At 31.3% G+C, this 22,882-nt stretch overlaps 3 protein-coding genes across 9 annotated transcripts in view; all 3 read right to left on the bottom strand.

The window, feature by feature from the left end:
- LOC129912763 (alpha-actinin, sarcomeric) overlaps positions 1-18,258 on the bottom strand; it is a 55,055-nt gene extending 36,797 nt beyond the window's left edge. For 6 of the 7 annotated variants that reach the window (XM_055991162.1, XM_055991163.1, XM_055991160.1 and 3 more), the window contains exon 1: positions 18,054-18,258. The gene's annotated coding sequence lies outside the window, so the exon portion shown is untranslated. Of the gene's footprint in view, positions 1-18,049 lie in introns of all 7 variants that reach the window. The other variant, XM_055991161.1, reaches the window with a different exon arrangement.
- On the bottom strand, positions 95-3,703 carry LOC129909440 (uncharacterized). Its single transcript, XM_055986526.1, has one exon. It carries the CDS (start codon positions 3,701-3,703, stop codon positions 95-97), a length of 3,609 nt encoding a protein of 1,202 aa, XP_055842501.1.
- A 3,890-nt stretch (positions 18,259-22,148) lies between the features above and the next one.
- Positions 22,149-22,639, bottom strand: LOC129908608 (uncharacterized). Its single transcript, XM_055985233.1, has 2 exons — positions 22,459-22,639; positions 22,149-22,396 (listed from the first exon to the last, which is right to left on the bottom strand). The coding sequence occupies exons 1-2, from the start codon at positions 22,609-22,611 to the stop codon at positions 22,169-22,171; spliced, it is 381 nt and encodes a 126-aa protein (XP_055841208.1). The 5' UTR covers positions 22,612-22,639; the 3' UTR covers positions 22,149-22,168.
- Positions 22,640-22,882: the final 243 nt, after the last annotated feature.

Below are 22,882 nucleotides of genomic sequence, written 5' to 3' on the forward strand. Positions count from 1 at the left end.
GAACTGGAAAAGTACCTATCCCGGGCTATGCCAAGGGATGAGGCTCTGTTGGAGCATAGACCATGTTCTAGCCCTTTTTTTGCGGTTGGCTGGATCACGGTTGTTCCAAAAACTTGCGTACGGTCCTGCAGCTATTCAATATGATGGACTTCAATATATCGTGCACAAGGTGGTCGCATTGCATTCTTTTTAGTTCCTCCATAACGTTATTTCCAATCATACCCGTACTCGATACAACAATTGGTACTATCCGAATACTCCTTAATTTTTCTCGTTGTTTAACTTCGTGAGCTAGATCTGCGTATTTCGATAACTTTTCACCAAATGTTCGATTTAGATTGGCCGTCAACGGAACCGCTATATCTATTATGAACCCACACAAATTTGTTTTGTCGATCCACACTATATCCGGGCGATTCGCTAGAATTGTGTGGTCCGTACTCATTTGGCGATCCCAATATAGTTTGTAGCTGTTGTTGAAGATTACTTCGTCCGCTTCATATTCGTAATATGGCTTCTTGGAGCTAATGAGCTTTAACCTCAAGGCGAGTTCTTGGTGGATTATTTTGGCAACATCATTGTGCCGTTTAAGGTATTCATGGTTTGCCAGCATTGAGCATCCATTCAAAATGTGTTCAATAGACTCTAGGGATTGGTGGCATCGTCTGCAACCGTTATCGATATCCTCATGAAGAATGGCTCGCCGATACTGCCTTGTTGCCACAACTCCATCTTGAATTGCCATGATAAAACCTTCAGTTTCTGGAAACAGCTGTCCCTTTTGAAGCCATTCGGTTGACCTAGCTTTATCTATATCCACAGAATTCAATTGGAAAGGGTACTTTCCATGAATAGCTTTCGCCTTCCACTGTTCGACTCGGCTCGAAATTGTAAAAATATGTGGCTGATAGTCATGCTCACTTAATTTTAAAGGAGTAAAGTTTTTATCCATCTCCATGATTTTTTGATACCTGAGATTGCCACTAGTTTCCATGAAATACTGCCTCAATTTGACCACTTGCATGCCTTGCTGGTTAACTAGATCTAGTATTCCCAACCCACCTTCATTTCGCGGTAAAGTTGTTCTCTCAATCGCCGATTTAGGGTGATGAAACCGTTGCGACGTCAGCACTACTCTTATTTGTCTTTGAAGGTCTTCCAAATCAGTCTCACTCCACTTTATCAAACCAAAGGAATATAAGAGTACAGGAATTGCGAAGCTATTAATGGCTTTTGTTAAGTTACCACTGTTGAGTTTTGTTTTGCATAACTTTTTTACTCTTTCAATGAAACTTGTTTTTAGTTGCTGCTTCATTGTTGTGTGCTGTATGCTTTTCATTTCCAGAACTCCAAGATATTTATAAGGTTCATTTTCTTGTAGCGTTTCAATGGTCCCTTCTGCAAAATCAAAACCTTCAGTTCTTTCGATTTTTCCACGTACCATTTCCACCGCTTTGCACTTATCGAACCCAAAGTTCATTTTTATATCTTCACTAAATTTCTTCACTATATTGAGAAGACTCTGAAGATGTTTTCTAGATCTCGCAAATAGCTTAAGATCATCAATATATAGAAGATGCGTGATACTCATTTCTCGCTCGATCCTGTATCCGTTCGATGATTCATTTAGCAGTTTACTAAGGGGCGCCAGACTCAAGCAAAACCACAGCGGACTAAAAGAATCTCCTTGGAATAATCCTCTTCTCACACATATCTCCCTAGTTGTGGATCCTCCAACATGTATAGTCGTTTTCCATTGGTCCATAGAATACATAAAGAATTCCACTATTTTGTTATCCACTCCGTGAATTCTTAATGCTTCAATTAAGTATGAATGGGGTACGTTATCATATGCTTTTTGGTAATCAATATAAGCTACACTTAAGTTTCGATTATTATGAACTGAGTTTTGGGCGATTATAGCATCAATCGTGATCAGTTCCTTACATCCTCTGGATCTTTTAGCGCATCCTTTTTGTTCACATGGGATTATGCCATTCGAATCACAGTGCTGCCAAATTCTATTGCTTATAATGGCAGTAAAAGCTTTATATAATGTAACTAAACATGTTATTGGCCTAAAAGCACTCGGATTTTCCGTATCTCTATTTTTTGGGATAAGAAAGGTTCGCCCTTTTGTAAAAAATTCTGGAATTCTTTGTTCCTTATCCAATATTTTGTTGAAACATCGAACAACATGAGGATGAGCGCTTGTTAATCTTTTAAGCCAAAAGTTTTGAAGTTCATCCGGCCCTGGGGCTTTCCAGTTAATGGAGTTGCTAAGCACCTCCCGAAGATCTTCAACACTTATTGGACTGCTCGTCATAAGTGGAAACTGTTGAAAAGCGGTTAACCATGTTGCTTGGTTATTATGTGTTTCTGGTTTTTCCCACACATTTTCCCAAAACCTCTCAAAAGGAGTTATATCTTCTATCGGTGTTATTGCCAAATTGCTATTTCCATTTAAACTAGCATAAAACTTCCTTTGGTTAGCTTTAAAGGCCTTATTATCCTCTCTTCGTTTTCTAATCGATAAATACCTCTTCAAACGAGCACTGAATACCTGAAGTTTTTGGGTAAGTCTATCAATTATCATGTCCAGATCAAGGTGAGTGAGTTCTTCCGGTCTTTTGGGTCTGACAATTTTTTTTTTAATCCTCCGCAGAAGTTTTCGGGACCTTATACCTTGTTTAAACATCATAAGTCTTCCAACATCTGCTCTCTGATTAGAAATTTTTGATTCTAACCTCGACTGCCAAACTGGTTTTCTATTTTCTGTTGGGTGGTTTTGACGTTGCTCGGAACTTACTGTTAGCCCCAGAGTTCTTGTGATTGCCACCGCTGCACAAAATATAACACTTTGAACATGTGTTAACTCATGCCAACCCTGAAGTTCCGCATCGATTATATTATTCATATGGTTTATTAGATTCAATGTTTTTTTGGTGACAGGAACTTTTGGAATCCTTGGTCTTAAAAGTGGATCCATACCTTCAAATTCTATGTAGGCTTCCTGGAAATTATCAAAAGCTACTTGAAATAAAATATCTCCGGGGCCCAAAGAATCTCTGTAGCTATTCAAAACTTCTTCACCTTGATTTGGTATTTCTTCCATATTTGGTTCTGGCTGAATTTCATTTAGGACTTCCACTTGCTGTGGTATTTCTGCCACACTATGTTCTGTTTCAGACCTTCTGCTCAAGAGACTTAATCTTTGGCGTGGTCTCAACTCTTCCAAAATTTCTTGTTCAATCTGAACAATTTCAATACTTGGTAAGAGGAGTCTTCTTGTAATCGCTCTACATCTGTCAGCAACATTTTGCTCAGTTAATCTTTCACTGAGTTCTGGATATAAAGCAACAAAGTGAAGATGTTGTCTTGCTCTGTATCCAGCAGGATCAGTTCCGCATTTTGTAGCTCTAAAGTGACAGCGCATAATGTCTTTATTCATATTTGATGACCATGCTATGCGTTGTCTTTGTCTACCAGCTCGTGTGGTCTCAGATATAGACATCCTCGAAACAGTCGGAGCTGGTGCAGAAAGCTGGGGTGTTGTTTCTCTGCTAATAGGTCGCAGTTGTTCGGTTGTTCGGGTTATCCCGGTGCGCATATTCTGCGAATCTGCAGCACCACTACCGGCTTGCAAGCTGCTGACTCCAGCGGTAGCTCCAAAGTCAGCCCGGGCGCCCCCGGATGGCGGCATTCTAATAATTCTGTTTCTTAATCTTCTCTCCATTTTTATTGGGTTGGTTTACTGTTTCCTTCAGATGTGCATTTTAAATCATAGCCAGCATATTAGGCTTTTTGACGAAGGGATCACAGGTGCGTCAGGTCTAATGTTTTCGATGGATCCAGGTGGATTTAAGTCGCCTCTTACGACAGGCATGCCATACCTCGTGAATATTCTTACCCCTTACACGCAAGGGTTGGTTTACTGTATCCTTCAGATATGCATTTTAAAATCGTAGCCAGCATATTAGGCTGTTTTGACGGAGGGATCACAAGAGCGTCGGTCATAATGTTGTCGGTGGATCCAGGTTGGATTTTAGTCGCCTCTTACGACAGGCATACCTTACCACGGGAATATTCTCACCCCTTACCCGTAGGGGTATTATTATTATTATTATTATTATTATTATTATTATTATTATTATTATTATTATTATTATTATTATTATTATTATTATTATTATTATTATTATTATTATTATTATTATTATTATTATTATTATTATTATTATTATTATTATTATTATTATTATTATTATTATTATTATTATTATTATTATTATTATTATTATTATTATTATTATTATATTTTTTCTTCGATGATACAAGAAAGAGCTTAAAATCAAGGGATGGAATGAAATGTGTGTGGAAAAAGTTTGGGGAGAGATTTACTGATTGTCTTCCTGTCAACCTAATACTGGGTCTGGGTTAAATTTTCCTGGGTGAAACCTGCTTTGCAACTAGTACAGAGTTTGTGCGCTTTCCTAGACCTGCGTTCATTTGATATCGTCCCACGGCCTGCAATTAGCAATTACCTTTAGAAAAGATTCACAGTTTATTCTGCATTGTTACTCAGAAATTTGGAATTAAAGGAGAATGCCCAAAACAAACCCAGCATCGATACGAATAAGACCTACCAAAAGTATTAGGCACCCCAAAAAAATTATTTTTTTGAATACTGGAAGCAACTGAAGCAAATTGTACAAAACTTTAAGTATTCACAGTTAGAAGGCTTCAGTATAATGCTAGCGTCAGGTCTCATTCACCTGAAAAGAAGAAGAGAAAAAACTACTTGTGTTCAAATCCTTCTACCTGTTTTTTGCAACGATATATTCCAAAGAAATTTGGTGCTGAAGAAGAAGCATGATTTCCTTAATACATGGGAGGAAAAATTAAGACTTGGGGTTTCATTCTTCCCGACTTATTTAAAAAATTAGTGATACAAAATAGTGAAATCGGCCCAAAGCCACATTCAAACAATATGAGAACCAATGGATAAATTGTTAAAGTTGTATAAAAGACACCCACGTGCATTACGACTAATTTCGGCCAAAAATAAATGGAAGATGAAACAAATCCGCGCTTTCAGTATTCAAAAAAGCATTTTTTTGGGGTGCCTAATACTTTTGGCCATGGTTGTATGTACATCGCTTGAAAAGGCATCAATAGTAGATAACAAATATGAAAATTTTTTTCAAAAAACCATTTCCGGAACTTGCTATGACGATTCTTATTTTCAAGCTATAAAGTGTTTTTTCCGCCAAAACTTTTTTCATGTGCATTTTGACCTAAAACAAGCTTACAACGTCATTTAACAATCAACCTCTGCTTAGGGCACATGATATTAGGGTACTTTTCAATGCTGCATCTCATGGAACTCAAACCAATACAATCGGACTTCCCTGAAAAAATTTTGTCTTAAAAAAAAAACACTTTATAGCTTGAAAATAAGAATCGTCATAGCAAGTTCCGGGGATGGTTATTATGAATAAAAATTTTCATATTTGCTATCTACTATTGATGTCCTTTCAAGAGATAAAGGCTTCATTCGTATCGATGCTGGGTTCTGGTTTCTCTATATATTTTTGTGCATTTTTCTTTACACTTTAGAAAAAAACATGTTAATCGTTTATCTAACAAATTGCATCAAAATCGACGACACAAAAACAAAGTTTCAGTAAAATTCATTGATCCGTTTTCAAAAAATTGATTTAAAATTTTTTTTTAAATCCAAAATTGTTTTCTTAATTTTAACATTTTTGTATAAAAATTTTCATTGAAATCAGTCTTCTCGTTTACAAAAACGTAAGAAATCGAGAAAACGATTCAATAGCAGGTACCGTTAATAACAGTTCAAACAATATGTATTTGTTTTACTTCAAAATTCGGACCTCTTTGTTCTTGAGAAAAACAAACTTTCCATTTGAGTAATGTGGCAAGTACCGTTAATTTTGGTTCAAATATTTGTTGGATTTCTCCTCTAGGTAATCAGCAAAAATCTTTATCTACAAAGTATGAATAAAATCGCTTTAGTGGTTTTGCAAACAGACACACAGATAATTGCAAGACCCACTTTTTTGTCATCATCGTAATATCATTTACAAAAAAAAATTCTAGCAAAAATATAACACCTTATTCCCCATCTTTAAAAATAGAATAAAACCTGGAGTTATTCTGTTTTCCAAGCTTATGGGATATTGTTTATTTTTTGTACATGTTTCTACGTCTGAAGATGCCATTTTCATCAAAAAGTAATTTTCGTAAAAATGGGACTTATTCTGTTTTTACAACTGATGATTCATATTATAAAAATCATATCTCGAAAACATGTCCATTCTATTTTTTTAATGTAATTTCCGAGTCCCTGAGGACCTCAGGTTGAGGCCAAAGTACGTCAGAAACAGTAAAGTAATTATTTTCCATTTTGGCTGTAAACTACACCCTTTACAAAAGTTTTGTCCTCTCAAATATTTTTTTTACTGTTACACAATGAAATATAGTTAACCCTCTGTAGGCACACCTCTTTTTTGTGACGTGATAGGCACACGGGTGCGAATTTGGCTTCTACTTTTTCATGTCGCTAGAACTTTTTTATGTCTCATATTTTATAGAGAAAACTTATATGAAATTGGTGTAAATTTTCCGAGGAATTCGAATATTGTTTTCACAATTAAAAAAAATAAATTGCACGACTGGGGTCGCACGTACTTGCTCTTATGCTTAAAGTAACTATAATGTTAAAGCTTTTTATTCAAGAAATTTAAAATTTGATATTTTGAAGAAATTTCATAAGTAGTATAAAAAAATTAAATCTGTTTTTATAATTAATTAAACTCCGTTTTAAATTATCTTAAAATAAAAAACAAATATGCCATTTTATTTCTCGTATAAAAAGGTATTTTTAGAAAAAAGTTTTCGAAAATTGTTGGAGCCGTTTTTAAAAAAAATAATTTTTTGTATATAAAAATTTTTTAACATTTTTCAAAAAAAAAAAGTTGGTATGCCATTTACTCCAGTCAAAGCGTCATTTGACCTTGCGATGAGAGGCACTGTCTGTTTTTATTTCATGGATCGATGGGGGTATATTTAAAAGGCTTAAACCCAATTTCTCACCACCTGATCATTCTTTTTAGCGGAGTTATTCACAAAAATGCATTTTTTGGGATATTTTACTTCTAAGCTAATATCTTTGCTCCAGATTATCGTAGACCAAAAAATAAACATACATTCTCTTCCTTATAATATTTTCTATCGTTGTATGTAATTCCATTGTATTTGAGTGAGTAAATATAAAATGGCAGCCATTTAAAGTCAAATTCCTGTTGTTAAAAAACACATTTTTGTCATTATTTCGAAAAAAGCTTATATCATGATTGACATTTTTCTAACCTATTTTGTAGCCCTGTTCATGTCCTGCATTTTACAGAAAAAATGAGCTCTTTATCACCAAAGATGGCCGAGCTATTGATAAATGAACGCATGCAAAACCGGTGCGAAAACACCCAAAAATATCGTTTTTTGGGAATAACTCGACTTCAGAATGTCCTACGGCAAAAAATAAAGCAATGAATTGTTCGTTACAACATTTTCTATCAATTTAGTGCACAATCTTTTTGTTGAAACAAATAAAAAATAAGTAATATTAAGTCAAAGTCGTTTTTTTGTTTAGCAAACTCTTGCCTTATTATTTTGCAAACGGTGCGAGTATTGGCTAAGAAAATAAAATATTATTGTAGTCCTTTAAATTATCTACAATTCAAAAAAAAAATTTAGCTTTCTACGACCCACAGGAGCCGAGCTATTATAATTTTAAGAAAGCATTAATCCGTACGAAAATTCAAAAAAATTTCCCTTGTTTATGATTCGAATACTAGTTCTCAGTGAGAGGGGTTGTTTTCATTGTTTCTTATTATAAGAGAATTTGTCTTATGTTTTTTCGTTGGTCATTTGGACCTTTTTTAAAAAATTAATTACTCGGCTCATGTGAATTGTAGATAAATTAAAGGACTACAATAATATTTTATTTTCTTAGCCAATACTCGCACCGTTTGCAAAATAATAAGGCAAGAGTTTGCTAAACAAAAAAACGACTTTGACTTAATATTACTTATTTTTTATTTGTTTCAACAAAAAGATTGTGCACTAAATTGATAGAAAATGTTGTAACGAACAATTCATTGCTTTATTTTTTGCCGTAGGACATTCTGAAGTCGAGTTATTCCCAAAAAACGATATTTTTGGGTGTTTTCGCACCGGTTTTGCATGCGTTCATTTATCAATAGCTCGGCCATCTTTGGTGATAAAGAGCTCATTTTTTCTGTAAAATGCAGGACATGAACAGGGCTACAAAATAGGTTAGAAAAATGTCAATCATGATATAAGCTTTTTTCGAAATAATGACAAAAATGTGTTTTTTAACAACAGGAATTTGACTTTAAATGGCTGCCATTTTATATTTACTCACTCAAATACAATGGAATTACATACTACGATAGAACATATTATAAGGAAGAGAATGTATGTTTATTTTTTGGTCTACGATAATCTGGAGCAAAGATATTAGCTTAGAAGTAAAATATCCCAAAAAATGCATTTTTGTGAATAACTCCGCTAAAAAGAATGATCAGGTGGTGAGAAATTGGGTTTAAGCCTTTTAAATATACCCCTATCGATCCATGAAATAAAAACTGACAGTGCCTCTCATCGCAAGGTGAGGCCCTTTTTTCCGACGCTTTGACTGGAGTAATTGTGAAGAAATAATTAATTTACACATAAAAATTAAATTTCAAAATTTTTCATTGATACGTTTTCAAAAAATTGATTTTTCAAAAAAAAATTTTGAAATATTTTTTAAAAAACCAAAAATGCGTTTTTTGAAAATTTTCTAAAATTTTAATATTATCTTTACTTACACACTTTTGTATAAAAATTTTCATTTAAATCGGGTTAATGTTGTACGAGATATTCAGAAACGAAAAAAACCGTTCTATGACAGGTATCGTTAATAACGGTACAAAAAATATTTTTTTTATTTAAAAAGTTGGCCCTTATGTGTAGTACTACACACAAAAATTTTAATCAAAATCGTTAGAGCCGTTTTTGAAAAAAATTAACTTTTCTATTTCTGTTATATGGCAGGTACCGTTAGTTTTGGTCATAAAAAAAAAATTTCAATTTCCCCTCTAGGGAATCACCAAAAACTGCTAACTACCAAGTTTGAAGAAAATCACTTCACTCGTTTAGGCTGCAGCTCCAGATAGAGACAGACACACAGACAGACAGACAGACAGACAGACAGACAGACAGACAGACAGACATACAGACAGACAGACAGACAGACAGACAGACAGACAAAATTGTTAAAATTGTTATCTCGAGTTCGATTTTTTTTACGAATCCTAAACTTGCCCTATAGTACCTATATCGCAAGTAAAAATGTATTTACACCATTATAAAGAGACTTTTTTTTACCCACTTTTTTAAAAAATTGTAATTTTTTCATTTTTGTCGTGCCAAATTCGCAACCGTATGCCGACAGAGGGTTAACTAAGCGCTAAATATTGAAAATATATTAAACTTAATTTTTAAATCATACATTGAAAAGAAAAAAACAATAAAAATACTTTAGTGAAATACAACTTTTTTTCCAAAATCTTCAATATTATGTAAAAATTTTACTTTTATGGCAATACGTGTAGGTAGGTACTATGGGCAAGTTTTACATATAAATTGAACGCGAGATAACAATCAAACATAACATTTAAATTTGTAGAAAATACGATACAAGTGGGTAGCGCTTGTCTCGTGACTGTCTCTGACAGTCACTCCTTCTTTAACGCGAATCATTAACGGATTTCAATACCTCTATGAAATGTCTAAACTATTTATTTTGGAAGTGGTTTTATCATGTTTTTTATATTCTAATTTTCTAACTTAATTATAATTATACTTTTACAAAAACGCATGTTTTATTTATTTTGTTATATTTTATTTTATTTCATTTCACATCATTTTATTTTATTTTTGTTTTATTTTATAATATTTTATAACCTACTTTACGCATGAAACTATTATTTTCAAATAAATTATTTGAATTCAATTAAAGACCAAAACTATTTTATATGGTTATTTTTTATACACTTTTGTATATACAATTTGTAAAAATTTCATGACTCAAGTGATAGAAGCAAACATCCACAAATGATTTTGACAATAATGAGATAAAAATTGAGAGGAATGATTCTTTTGATTATTTGCACTGTTTACAAGGAACGCACCTCCAATATAGTTTTAAGCACGTTCAAGGAATTTATCTATCTGTATTTTATAAACTATTGAAATTATATAAATAAACCAGAAGACTTATAAATGTTTTTCAATTTTAAAATAAGTTTTTCAATTTTTATTTTTGCAATAAAAGAATTTAAACTATTTTCTATTTTCCTGGAGTTTGCATAATTTCCAAAAACGATTTTTATTTTTTATTGCTCTCAGAAACGCTTTATGTTTATTTCAAAATTATTCAAATAAAATTTTTAAAATCGAGATTTTTTTTTCTAAACAATCTATTTCTGTACGAGTGTCTACCACACATTTGTACTTTCCCCAGCTAAAAATAAACTACAAAATTGTGGTCTTCAATAATATGATCTTATCTCGACACGGAACAGGTTGGTTAATGTATGCCAGGATTTTAAACAAAATATAATTACCATCAAAAAATTTAAATAAAATTAAAAATAATACATATGAGCTTTTGGATAATATATGTTGTACTTAGACTGCGGGCGCTAAGTGATCTTATGATTTCATCAGTTGCGAAGCATGTTTTCTGACAAGAGGTACATACAACATAATAAATTGTGCAAGAAAATAATGATGTAGCCAAGACTTGTAAAGAAGTTGACAAAATACAAAATCTGGTGATAGAAATATAAGATTTTTGTTTTATTTATTGATTTATTTAAAAAATGTCATATCTTTCTCAAAACTATATTTTTATTTAGAATTAGTAATAAAAAAATGATTTTCAAATATTTCGACTTGGAAAAAGTAGACAACAACAAAAACATAAAGTTTATTCTTGGAAGCGATTCTATATCATGGATTATTTTTAGAATTTGTGTTAATGTTTTTTATTTACTGCAAAAAAAGATAAATCTTTTGTTTCTTAAATTAGCAACAAACGTGATCGATCACAAACATTTATTTGTTTAAGTTCGTTTTACGGATAGTTTGGTGTGTCAGAAAATAGTTTAATCATAATAAATATGCAATAAGAGGATATTCTTACAACAAATGTTTTGAAGAGTTTAATTTGCTTAGAAAAATTGTAATATTGTAAGAAACAAAAAAAAAAAATCACCTATCATTTATATATATTTTTTTTTCAATCAAGATAATATATAAACAAACAATTTTCAGGGCATTTACAAAAAAAATGCACGACCCAACTACCTTTGATGACTCCTCTCAAGTCATTAAAAAGTATGGCAATAGGTGCATTTTATGTTAAAATTTATAAATACTGTAAATTCATATACAATGTTTTGCCAAACTCGTTATAGCATTTTAAAAAAAATTGTCATACGTCGAAAATTTTGTATGGCTACTTTCAGAATTCCGTATCAAATTTGAAGAAAATCTGTTCACCCGTTTAGGCATTGACATTTAGGCGCACAGACCGACGGCTGGTATCTTGGTTTTGATTAAAACCTCGAGTTTTTTTTTGACACAAACTCAGTAATTCCACAACATAGAGTAACAAAATTGATAACTAGGCTTCTATAGCTTTTACATAAAAAAAAATTCGTTGAATTCGGATTATTATTTGGAAGAAAATCGGAAGTATCCATACAAGCCACTTCAATTGCTTTTATCAGTAATCAAAGTTTTAGAAACATTGTAAAATCACATTGTTTGGTCTTTAATATCGAAGTCCCAGAATCATTTTTCTTTAATTTATTATTTTGATTAATCTAATATGTACTTCTAATTGGGGACTTGATTATGTTAAACAACTTGATTTGGCCCTTTCCGCCAAATTATCAGAAACGCCAAATTGAATTATAATGAATTATGGACAGCATATAATTGTATTTTTTAACACGAATAAGATATTTTTTTGTGTTAATCTAATCAACAATTGCTCGAGAAACCATCCCATCAAAATTGTCACGAATTAGTCCATGTCACGATAATTTGGCGCAAAGGGCTCGAAGTGTGAATATAAACCAAATTTGACTACAATCACACCTCTTTTCGAATATGATTGTTACAATCCACTGTCAAGATTATAAAAATCCTTAAAATAGCAACGCATTATCATTTCCATTGTTATTAGCCATATAATTTAAATTTACGTACACATAATATGCCTCTATTTATACCATAAAAGTATTTCTTTTTGTTATATTGCACTTGAATATTTTATTACAACACCGAAGGTTTGTTTATAGAAAAGTATAAAATTAGTATATTTCACTTATATATTCAACTCTGGTTTAAATTCAGATTGCTCAAATGGAATAAATTGACGTTTATACATTTTTACGTAAGAAGCTCATATAAAGTAATTATTTTAGGTTTCAACAACTTAAATGTTAGTAAATGCTTTAAGCTTAAAAACCATTTGTTTTTAAATAAAACTTTTAACACTAAATTTGTGGCTCAAAACTGCATGAAGGAGGAGTAATCAATTTGCAAGAATGGAAGGGAACTGCAATTTTCATGGCAATAGAAGTCTTGTCAATTCCTCGCAAGAGGCAAGCTGAAATTTTTTTGTATATGCTGTAGGTCAGGATTTGAACCCAGACACCGGACAACATAGTCCATCCACAAAAAAAAAAACTTTTCTGAACGAAAATTCAATCATCTGCACCCGGGATTAAAATAAATCCAAATTTGATCAACGTCTTTCGAAGCTCACATATCTTAATGTTTAGCTCAAAAAGTACTTTTCCCAACAGTTAATTTCAACAACAAATATAAGAGGTACCTATTTGACTACTTTCAGGGACTCCGGACAAGCTGAAATATTCGTGGACAAACAATCTCTGAAAATAATACGATAATAATACTTATTATAACTTTAAAGATTATATGGATAACCGAAGCTTTTATGCTTGAATAGAATAACATCATGTGATTTTTTTTATGTACTCAAAGGAACTGAAAATTGATATTTTTTCACAAAGCAATACTATCCCAAACCTTCTAAATGTTTGAAAATGTATAAAATGATAAAAACTAAACTTAACATAAATTTTCTTATAAAAGGTTTAACTGAGTTTAGCCCTTTTTTAGTAAGCATTATAAAAAGGGTGTTGCGGATCTTAAATCAAGAATTGCTTAATTTTCGATTCCTATACATTTGTTTAGATTAGACTATTGCAAAAAAAAAGTGCTTAAAATCAAGTTTGATTTATTATTATTTTTTCTAATGTTTCAAACTCAGTTTAACTCAGTATGAATTACAATAATTTTAAAATATTGGGGCGTATAATTAATAGTTGCTGTTAACCCTGGGGTTTATCCAATTAAATTTAGACAGGATAAACTCTAGTTTTTCTTTAGCTCATGCGTTATGAAATTTGTCGAAATATGGCAAAATTCCTATTTTTACGATATTTTTTCATTTTTATAGACTATTTGGTAAATAATTATTTTTACCAAATTGGTAGTAAAAATGAAGTGGACATAATCATTGAATGTTATGAACCCGTTAAAGATTTAAAAATCTGTCCGCAAAAAGGGATTTGACTATTTATCATTCTCCTCGCCGCACAGTGGTGCATTTGGTGCTTTATGGCGTCAAAAATCATTTGCACGGCCATTTCTTGACGAAAAGTCATGAAATTTTGGACATTGAAGCATATTAGTATGAGAACTACGAAAAATTTTTCAACTTTTATTTTTGTTTTCGATGGAGCTAAATGGTTTTAATCCAAGCATGTTTTTCAAAAAATATATTTTAATAATTAAACTGCACTGAGAAAACTCTGTTTATTGGTTTTAATTGCAAATTACACACAACACCGAAGTTAACGACTTGGCTTATTCAGTCGACATAAAAAAAACTCAGTTTTTGTATATACAACTATAGTGTCTGTGGCAGAATGCTTTAAAAAGCATTTAGTGAACAATTAATCGGCCTTTTTCAATATATCTTTTACGTTGTTTTTCCAACATTTTAGACAAAGATTTGGCGGCAAAAACTTATTTTTTACCAACATGTAAGTAAAAAATATTAAGGAAACTTTAAAATTTTTTGAGCTTATTCAGTTGGAGCGAAGTGTATATCGCGGCCTTGTAACAAAATTATCTTCACAAAGACAATTCTATGAAACGGTATAGTCAGGAGTGCATAATAAATGCATTTTAAAGTTAGAAAAAATAGTTAAAATCCAGTTTTATTTAAGGGGTAATAACACTTTGTAGCCACGAGATCGTTTCACCATTTTCATCAGCGTATAATACAAAGGAGAAACATTATTTTCTTTTGGAGTTAGTTTAGTTTGTTTAAGTATATCATTAGGTTACAGAATAGGCTAATGAAAGGAGAATGGGCATATTGGACGTTTGGCGGCCAGTAATGAAATTGGTATCAAATGAAAGAACTATAACGTAGGAAAAATTTTTACTATGGCCGTTTCGTTGTATTGCATTTGGAATGGAAGATATGGCCATATAAGGGTTGTTAATGCATTGAGCAATATGCGAAGGGCAAATTGAATTACTATTTTAATTAAATTATGAAATATGATTTTATGTCATTTTTTCTATGATTTAAAAACCTCAATTTTGAACTCTTGGAACTCAAAATATAAACTTTTTAAGCCAACCACTTTTTTTTGAGTTTTCAAAAGGAAAAAACAAACAAAAAATTGAAAAAAAAGTCTTAAAATAGACTCGAAATTGATGTTTTAAAAAGCCAATATTTTGGGTTCTATTGGTTGGATAACCAAGATAAAGGTCTTCAGGCTCAGGGAAAATGACAGATTATCATATCTTGCACTTAAAATACACGTTCAATTTTAAACATTGAGACAATTTACATTAACTTTTAAATGCAAAAATGCATTTTATCCGTTTGTGAAGAACGTTAGAAGGATAAAACTTCTGCACAATGTATGTAAGACTTAACTACATCAAAAAATAACAAAATCGTTCTTAGCCGCGGAACGTCCAAGTTCCATACAAAATTGCCCATTCTCCTTTTTTATTTTTTAAATTTCAGGATGGTCGCAAAATCCTGTGCTCCCACCGGGCGACCAACTAACTCCTACAGTTTTTAACCGATTGGGCTGAATTTTTTTGTGAAGATTAACAATACTATTCTCCAGTAAAGTACGTAGGATTTTTATGTAATATTTATTTTTAAAGAAATGGCATTAGTTTGAAAAAATTCATTTATTCCAAAAACAAAATTCGGTGAAAAAAGACCATAAAATCGTTAAATTTTAATATTTCAAAAAATCCTGCTGTTGATATACTTAAACAAACTCCAAAAGAAAATAATGCATACTTGTCATAAGAAAACTATTGAAATCAGTGGGCATTGGTTTTGATACGAATATCTTCTTAACGGTTAAAGCAATTAATTTGCTGCCAGGGAACTTTTTATAGAACGTTTAAGTCCCTACAAGAAAACATCTTGCTAATTTGAAAATATTGAATTTTCAGTGAATTAGAAAATTTTGAAATTGAAAATTGATTTTTTAATTTTTTTCTCGATTTAAATCGTGAATAACTTCTTTAGAACTCAATTAAGGGAAAATTACTAGGAGACCTTTTTTTGTAGAGAATTAAATTTCCTATAAGAATCTGTCGTGGTTTTATTTTTCTATTCACTTATTTGCTCATCACAAAATTCCAAAGTGAAACAGTCAAATTGAAAAAACACTTCGATTTAAAAAGCTTAATTACTCGAATACGGCTCGTCTGACGAAAATTTTCAATTAGATCTTTTTTGTAGGAAATTTAATTTTATATAAGAAAAAATGAACAGAAATTTTTTTTACTTTGATCGTCTAGCAGTTCTGTTGTAAAACATCATATCATGTATAAAAATAAAAAACACCGATGATAGACCTCTTAAAATATTTTTTAACGGCTCAAATTTTCACCAAATTTTTTTTTCATCATCCTGAACAAGATTTTCGAAGTAACTTTCAAAAAAAAAAAATATTTTTTTTTTGGCCCAGTCTAATATGTATGTATGTATGTTTTTAGGTCCAATTTATTCATACTCAATTAAATTTAATTTCGCCATTTAAAACGGGAAATTTTGAAATTTGTATCCTATTTGACAGTTTTCAATTTTTTAATGGAGACTTTAAAACTAATGTAGAGTGAATAAATTGGGCCCTAAGTTAGATATGTTGTTTTGACCAAACTATTTTCCTATCAAGAATATTATTATTTCGAGTTGTGTCCTTAGTACCAATATTGGAATTAGTTTTTTTTTTTAAGAATTTTAATTTTTCGGACTTGGCCCTCAGATAAACAATATTGAACTGATAATTCTTTGGCGCCAGGTGCAAAGGTGTTAAGTCAGAAAAGGTTATTTTGAGGAAAATGAAATTGAAGTTTCAATTTTTGTTTGTTAATCTGAATATTATTATTTTGAAAAAGTAATGATGCAGAAACATCATCTATAAGATCTTTTTTAGTATCCATATGCTATTGACCAGAAAATGACCGTTCTTTAAAAAAAATTGTGTTGGCTTAACAATTTAGAGCCATTTAGTCTTTAAAAAAAAACTTGGTCCCAAGGTGTTAAGTCAAGAAAAATCTTTGTATACATTGATAACAAAGTTTAATTTATAAAAGAAAGTTGGAAATATCAATGTGATTAATTACCAAATGTGAGAATTTTTTTTGAAATAATATAATATTGTAGAAAAATGGCTTTTTGCTTTCTGTCTTCCTCTTGACTTAACGCCTTATGATCAATTTTTGTATTTAAAAATTAATGCAAAAACATAGGAGTTAAGTCAACTTACGCCCTTAGTACCACATAATTTTAAAATTTTTTGACTTAAACCCTTTGTACCGAATCATTTCTAACGGAAGGAGATACGCTAGAGCTATGGCGATAGGACCACGAAAGAGAGAAAAAACTAACTGAAGCACCATAAAATTCCGAAAATCGATTTTTTTCCAATCATGCAGAGTATGGGGCCTATTTGTTTGTTTTTGGACTGCAATATTCTTGTTGGACATCAGAGAAATGCATTAAATAGAGTTTTCATCTTTCACACCATTGGCATTTATTAATGTCTTCGCAACAAAACTCGTTTTGGAAAAAAAAGAAAATCTTCTAACTGCTAAATCAACTAACCAACTGGGTACAATGCCACGCCATTATTCTTCGAAGTCATAGACGTTCTTTTGTGCAACCAAATAAATGTGGACTTTTTACAAACTAAAATAATAACAAAATCATGACTTTATTTTCCTAAAAGTTTATTGACAATTTATTTAACCTATCTTAACTCTGAAAACAACAAATATTTTAACTTCTTAGGAGTTTGCCTTTTAGTACCTTTACGAGTACGAGTATACCATAAATTAAATTAAACTAGACTTGCGCTTCACTCTAATTTTTTTTTTGTTCTTGTTATGTGTTTTGCTCAAAATTTTGTATTTTATTTTCGACACCGAAAAGTAAACTGTCCAGTCAACAAATAAAAAAAAATAAAACGTTGCAAAATGATATTTTTATCGCAAACAGAAAGAATCATGCTGGATTTTTTACAGATTTGTCAACTACCGCTCTAATTTTAATTGCTAACCATTTATGAGGGTGATTAGTTATCAAATTATCATCTTATTATAATAAATTATCGCACGCTTATTTAATTTTTTTTGGCGACAAATCGGAAATGATTTAATTTTATTCCAATTCCATCACAGATTTCACTTTCAAGATAAAAATAATTCGTGCCTTTTCAACAAAACAATTGAATTCATTTGAAATTTGATTTGAGTTACAAGCTATGAATAATAAAACATTATTATATTCGTTTTTCCTTACCAACCTCTATGCAAAATAAATTGATGTATCTCTGCTCTGCTGCTTGGTTTCGGTTTTGCACAAAACTACCACCGTCTTTAAAAACAAATTGCAATATTTGGTTTGTTCTTTGTTTATAAACTTTAAAATTTTTCACTATAAACACTTAAATTAATGTAATTTACTTATTAATTCGATATAATTTGATGTTTGTATATTAAATTTGCGAATAAACAAAAAAAAATTTAATGATATGATTCTCTCTAGATCAAATGACACAGCTTGTCAAAAAACCAAAAGCCGACTGGACTGGAATTGGATAGAATTTCAAAATAATTTACAGACAGAAAGTAGACTTTCCAGTTCCAGAAGTAGGTGAATACAAATTCCAGAAAATTAAGCAAACTCACCATGATATTCAACACAGTCAGTGTCGTTATACAAATAATAATAATAATTTTAACTATATGCCTGTAAGACCTAAGGTCTTTTAAATGCATACTGCACGGCACTATAGTTAGAAGAAATAGAAAGAAAGGAAAGAATTTTTTGTTGGTACAGTGAATTGAGAATAAGGCCGTGTGTGAATTGCGTTAAATAGCACTGTGCTACAAAATAAAAAAAAAAATACACCCGAGAAATAACATAGTGTAGGCTGTTCGTTAGAAAAATGACTGAAATATTGATAGATTACATCGTAAGGTCTGTAAAAATGGTTTTTTGTAAATAAAAAAAAATGGAGGGTTCCAAAAATATAACAAAAATATTTTTATGCATTATTCGACCATACGAACAGCCTACACTATGTTATTTCTCAGGTGTATTTTCAGTGTCGCACCGTGTAGTTAACACCGTGTAAAATTTTTGACACTATTGAGGTGAAAAAAAAATTTCAGCTGTATGAATTATTGTTTAATATTTTTCTCTGCCTCTTTTCTGCCATGAAACTCCTTTTTAATAAAAAAAAAACTTAACAAAAGCATCTGCAAAAAAATTCAACTCAAATTTAACCAGGTCCCAGAGCCCAATAAATTTTTAACAGCTGAAAAATTTGTATTCACCTCAATAGTGTCAAAAATTTAACACGGATTTAACTATTTAACGCAATTCACACACGGCCTAAGATGATTATTATCTCATAAAATCCCACGGATGGCTTCCAAGCTGGGGGATAAAGAAAAGAATGCTGCCTGAGGTAGGGCTCGAACCCACACCTCCAGGCTAGCAGTCAAGCACTACATCCACTTCACCATTGCCACCCGCCACTTTACAGCACAATTTTGTGGTAAAGTTTATCATCTCCTCAATGTGGTAAATATGGAAAACTTTTGATGTTTAGGCCGTGTGTGAATTGCGTTAAATAGTTAACACCGTGTAAAATTTTTGACACTATTGAGGTGAATAAAAAATTTTCAGCTGTTAAAAATTTATTGGGATCTGGGAGCTGGTTAAATTTGAGTTAAATTTTTTTTTTGCAGATGGTTTTGTTTAAAAATTTACCACAGTGAAAAATTTGTTTACATGGCTGAACATTCAGAATAAGTAGGATGTTTTCATCCAGAAGTGTTGAAATTCCAATCTGATTCTTGTAAACCTGTCAAAATAAAACTTCTTTAACCCTTTATATCACAAGAACGTACATTTTAAAATTAATAACATGTACGTACTTGCCTTGAATAAAAATATAAAACACGTATTTTTTTTTAAATCAATATTTTTATTTTTTAGTCATTTTTTTTTCGACATTTAGAAAACAAAATAAAAAGTGTAAAATGCTATTTTCAAGTACAAAAATGCAAAAATTCCACTATACGGGTAAATAGTTATGCACTGCTTAAGGATTTATGTAGTCAATGGCCCTGTTCCATTGGAGGTGGTAGTTTACTACTAGTAGATGTTTTGGTTAATCTAGTACTATCATCTACTCATGCTCTTCTTCCCGAGTAGATACGATTTGTATTGAATTCGTTCCATTGAAAATCGCTAGTAAACTACTAGTAGTACTTTGCCACCTCCAAAAGGAACAGGGTTAATATACATTTTTGCTTAGAATATTCATTAAAAAATTACCGATTCATTTATGCCTCTTACCGAAGACGCAGATGCATTGCGGCGGGAGTGAGAGTCACTTTCACAAGATTTCGTATTACCGAAGCCGCCGATGCGGAAGTGATAGAATGACATTTGGCTATGTAAGTGTCAACAATAACATATGTCGGTAAGCAGTTTAGTGGATCGATAATACAGTTCATCCCGGGGAGTTCACAGATTGAAAATTGATTCGGTTGCGGATCGAGTACATTCCCGGGGAGTGAGTCCCCGCGTCTTCTGTAATAGGCATGATCACTGGTTAACAAGGGTTCTGTTGACGAAACAATATACTTTTCTGAAGGTTTTCGGTGTGCTGAACTCGAATCCGAAGTCATAAAAAATTGATCAGCTCCCGTTTTTGAAATATTACCGTTAGAAAATGCAAAAAAAAACGTTTTTTAGACTACTTCGGACCTTGTTCTTTAATATAAGGAAAATTATAAGAAGATATTTAGTAACAGTATCTATAAGAACTACTACATATTTAGTAACGGTTTCTATAAGAACTGTTTTCCTTCTTTCAAGAACTTTTTAAATCTTTCCGATATTTTTGTTTTTGCTCGAGATATCTTAAAATTAAATAAGTGGCTTTGGCTTCATATATCATAAATTAGATAATGACGTTATAATTTCTATGGTAGATATAATATGCCAAACAACTGAAGATATCTTGGGTAATAAAAAAGATATCGGAAAGATTTAAACAGGTCTTGAAAGAAGGAAAACAGTTCTTATAGAAACCGTTACTAAATATGTAGTAACAATTTGCTTATATAAAAGAATAAGGTCCAAAGTAGGATTTTCTAACGGTAATATTTCAAAAAAGGGAGCTGATTAATTTTTTCTGACAACGGATTCGAGTTCAGCACACCAAAAACCTTCAGAAAAGTATTTTTTTGTTCCGGCAACAAAAAAAAGTTTAATTTTGTTAACCAGTGTTATAGTTATAACGTGTTTGTCTCAAAAAAAATACACAAAATTATAAGAACATCATATGGTATTTTTTCACGCACGTTTTTTTTGTTACAGAAATGTCACACGGTAATAATAAAAGGTTAAATCATCTAATGCCGGTGGAAACACCATTTTAAATCCTAAATCTCGATTTAGGTTGGGTGGAGCTGGACATTAAAGTTAAAAAATAAAATTTAGCTGAGGATAAGCTTTTTATATTTACTATGTTTTTTGAATATAAAATCTTTCTTTAGTGAAATTTAGCTGCGTGAGTTGAATTAATTTTTCGACGTATAAATTGAAATTTATAAAAAAAAAACATTAATTTTCATAATAATTCTTATTTTTTTCCAATTTTCTTTCTTTATTTTCAGACCATGAAAAACAGAAAGCCTTATGTTGAAAATGTATCCTCTGAGTTTTTGATAGCTCAAAATTTGTTGCATGATGGGGGTGGAAAAATGCATTTAAAGTTTTCGTACCAATACTGCGGCGGTAGGTTCGGAATGCAATTGTTTTCGAGACTTTCTAGTGAAATATCTTCGGATGACAAATGGATTCTTTAAGGAAAAAAAGAATACAAACAAAACTTTTTTCAGAGGGATTTCCTCCATTTATTTAAAAAATTGGCATCGGTGGCGGTGGTAGCGTCTTGTCTGTTCGCAGTGGCGTACGTTGAGTTCCTGGCCCCCCGCGCAAGACTAAATTTAGGAGCCCAGTTAAATTAGGTTTAAGGTGTTGATTTTTTCCATTCAAGTATAATTATGGAAACTGCGACAGCAAACTTTGAGAGCAGATAGATGCATTAATAAAATTCTGGTGCTTTGCTTGTTTTTCTTTCCGCGGGTGTATGTTGCCAGTAAGATAATTACAAATTTTTTTTACTATTTTCAAATCATTGTTAAAAACTAAATTTAGTTCTTAGAAATTCGAAATTTTGTTTGTATATTATTTTTTTTTATTTTTGAAAAGAATAAATAAATAAAATCACTAAATTAATAACATTAAATAAAGTCAACAACATTGCAACAAATTAAAAATATTTACAAAAAAATTATTTATGTACAAAGGATGTTTGATAAGATATTTCTGGAATTATGTCATGTTCTCCATTACATCATAAATTGTATTGATTTGATAAAAACTGCACGCAATATTGCAACCTTTTGAACAATATTGACTATCGTTGCACATTGATTTAGCAAGATCCACTCTAGCCACATTGACAGCTCGGCAGTAATCCCAGCACATGAAACAGTCTGGTTTTCCTCGACACTGGAAATAAGTCATTAATTGTCCGCTCCACTTAAAATCTCCCAATATCTGAACAAAAAAATAAACTGTTATAAAAATTGAATTTATTTTTAATCAGTAGATTATATTACCTGAGAAATGCAATTTTTTCTACAACTGTGTATGACATCTTCCAAAGGAGTATCGTAAGGTGCAAGTGGTACAACTTTTGCGTCACAATGTTTAACCATTTGTGAAAAACTTAACAAAAAGCTAACTAAAAAAAGAATTTTTGCAATATTCATTTTGAATCCTTTAAAAATATAAAACAGTGTTCACGGTTTAGAAGTTAATTAATGAATGAATGCATCTCAGTGTTGTTTCCGATTTTTATTCATTTTTTTCTACCTGTAGCGGAAGTGGATAGTAAAAAGGACATCCGTTTTGCCATACGGATTATTTAACATTTCAAACAGGTCTGCTTAAAACCAGACATTTTTATGACGGAGGGAGTTACTACATAGATTTAAATTAGTTGTTAATTACTATTATCTGTTATTTTTTTATTTCTTAACC

Source organism: Episyrphus balteatus, chromosome 2 (genome assembly GCF_945859705.1).
Source record: "Episyrphus balteatus chromosome 2, idEpiBalt1.1, whole genome shotgun sequence".
In the NCBI taxonomy this organism is placed as follows: Eukaryota; Metazoa; Arthropoda; class Insecta; order Diptera; family Syrphidae; genus Episyrphus; species Episyrphus balteatus.

What these genes read in the sequence shown, in the direction of transcription:
- LOC129909440 (XM_055986526.1), bottom strand. Translation starts at nt 3,703, where the DNA reads ATGCCGCCATCCGGGGGCGCCCGGGCTGACTTTGGAGCTACCGCTGGA.
- LOC129908608 (XM_055985233.1), bottom strand. Translation starts at nt 22,611, where the DNA reads ATGAATATTGCAAAAATTCTTTTTTTAGTTAGCTTTTTGTTAAGTTTT. An exon ending in GAAAAAATTGCATTTCTCAG is followed by an intron (nt 22,397 to 22,458) that starts GTAATATAATCT and finishes TTTTTTGTTCAG; the next exon opens with ATATTGGGAGATTTTAAGTG.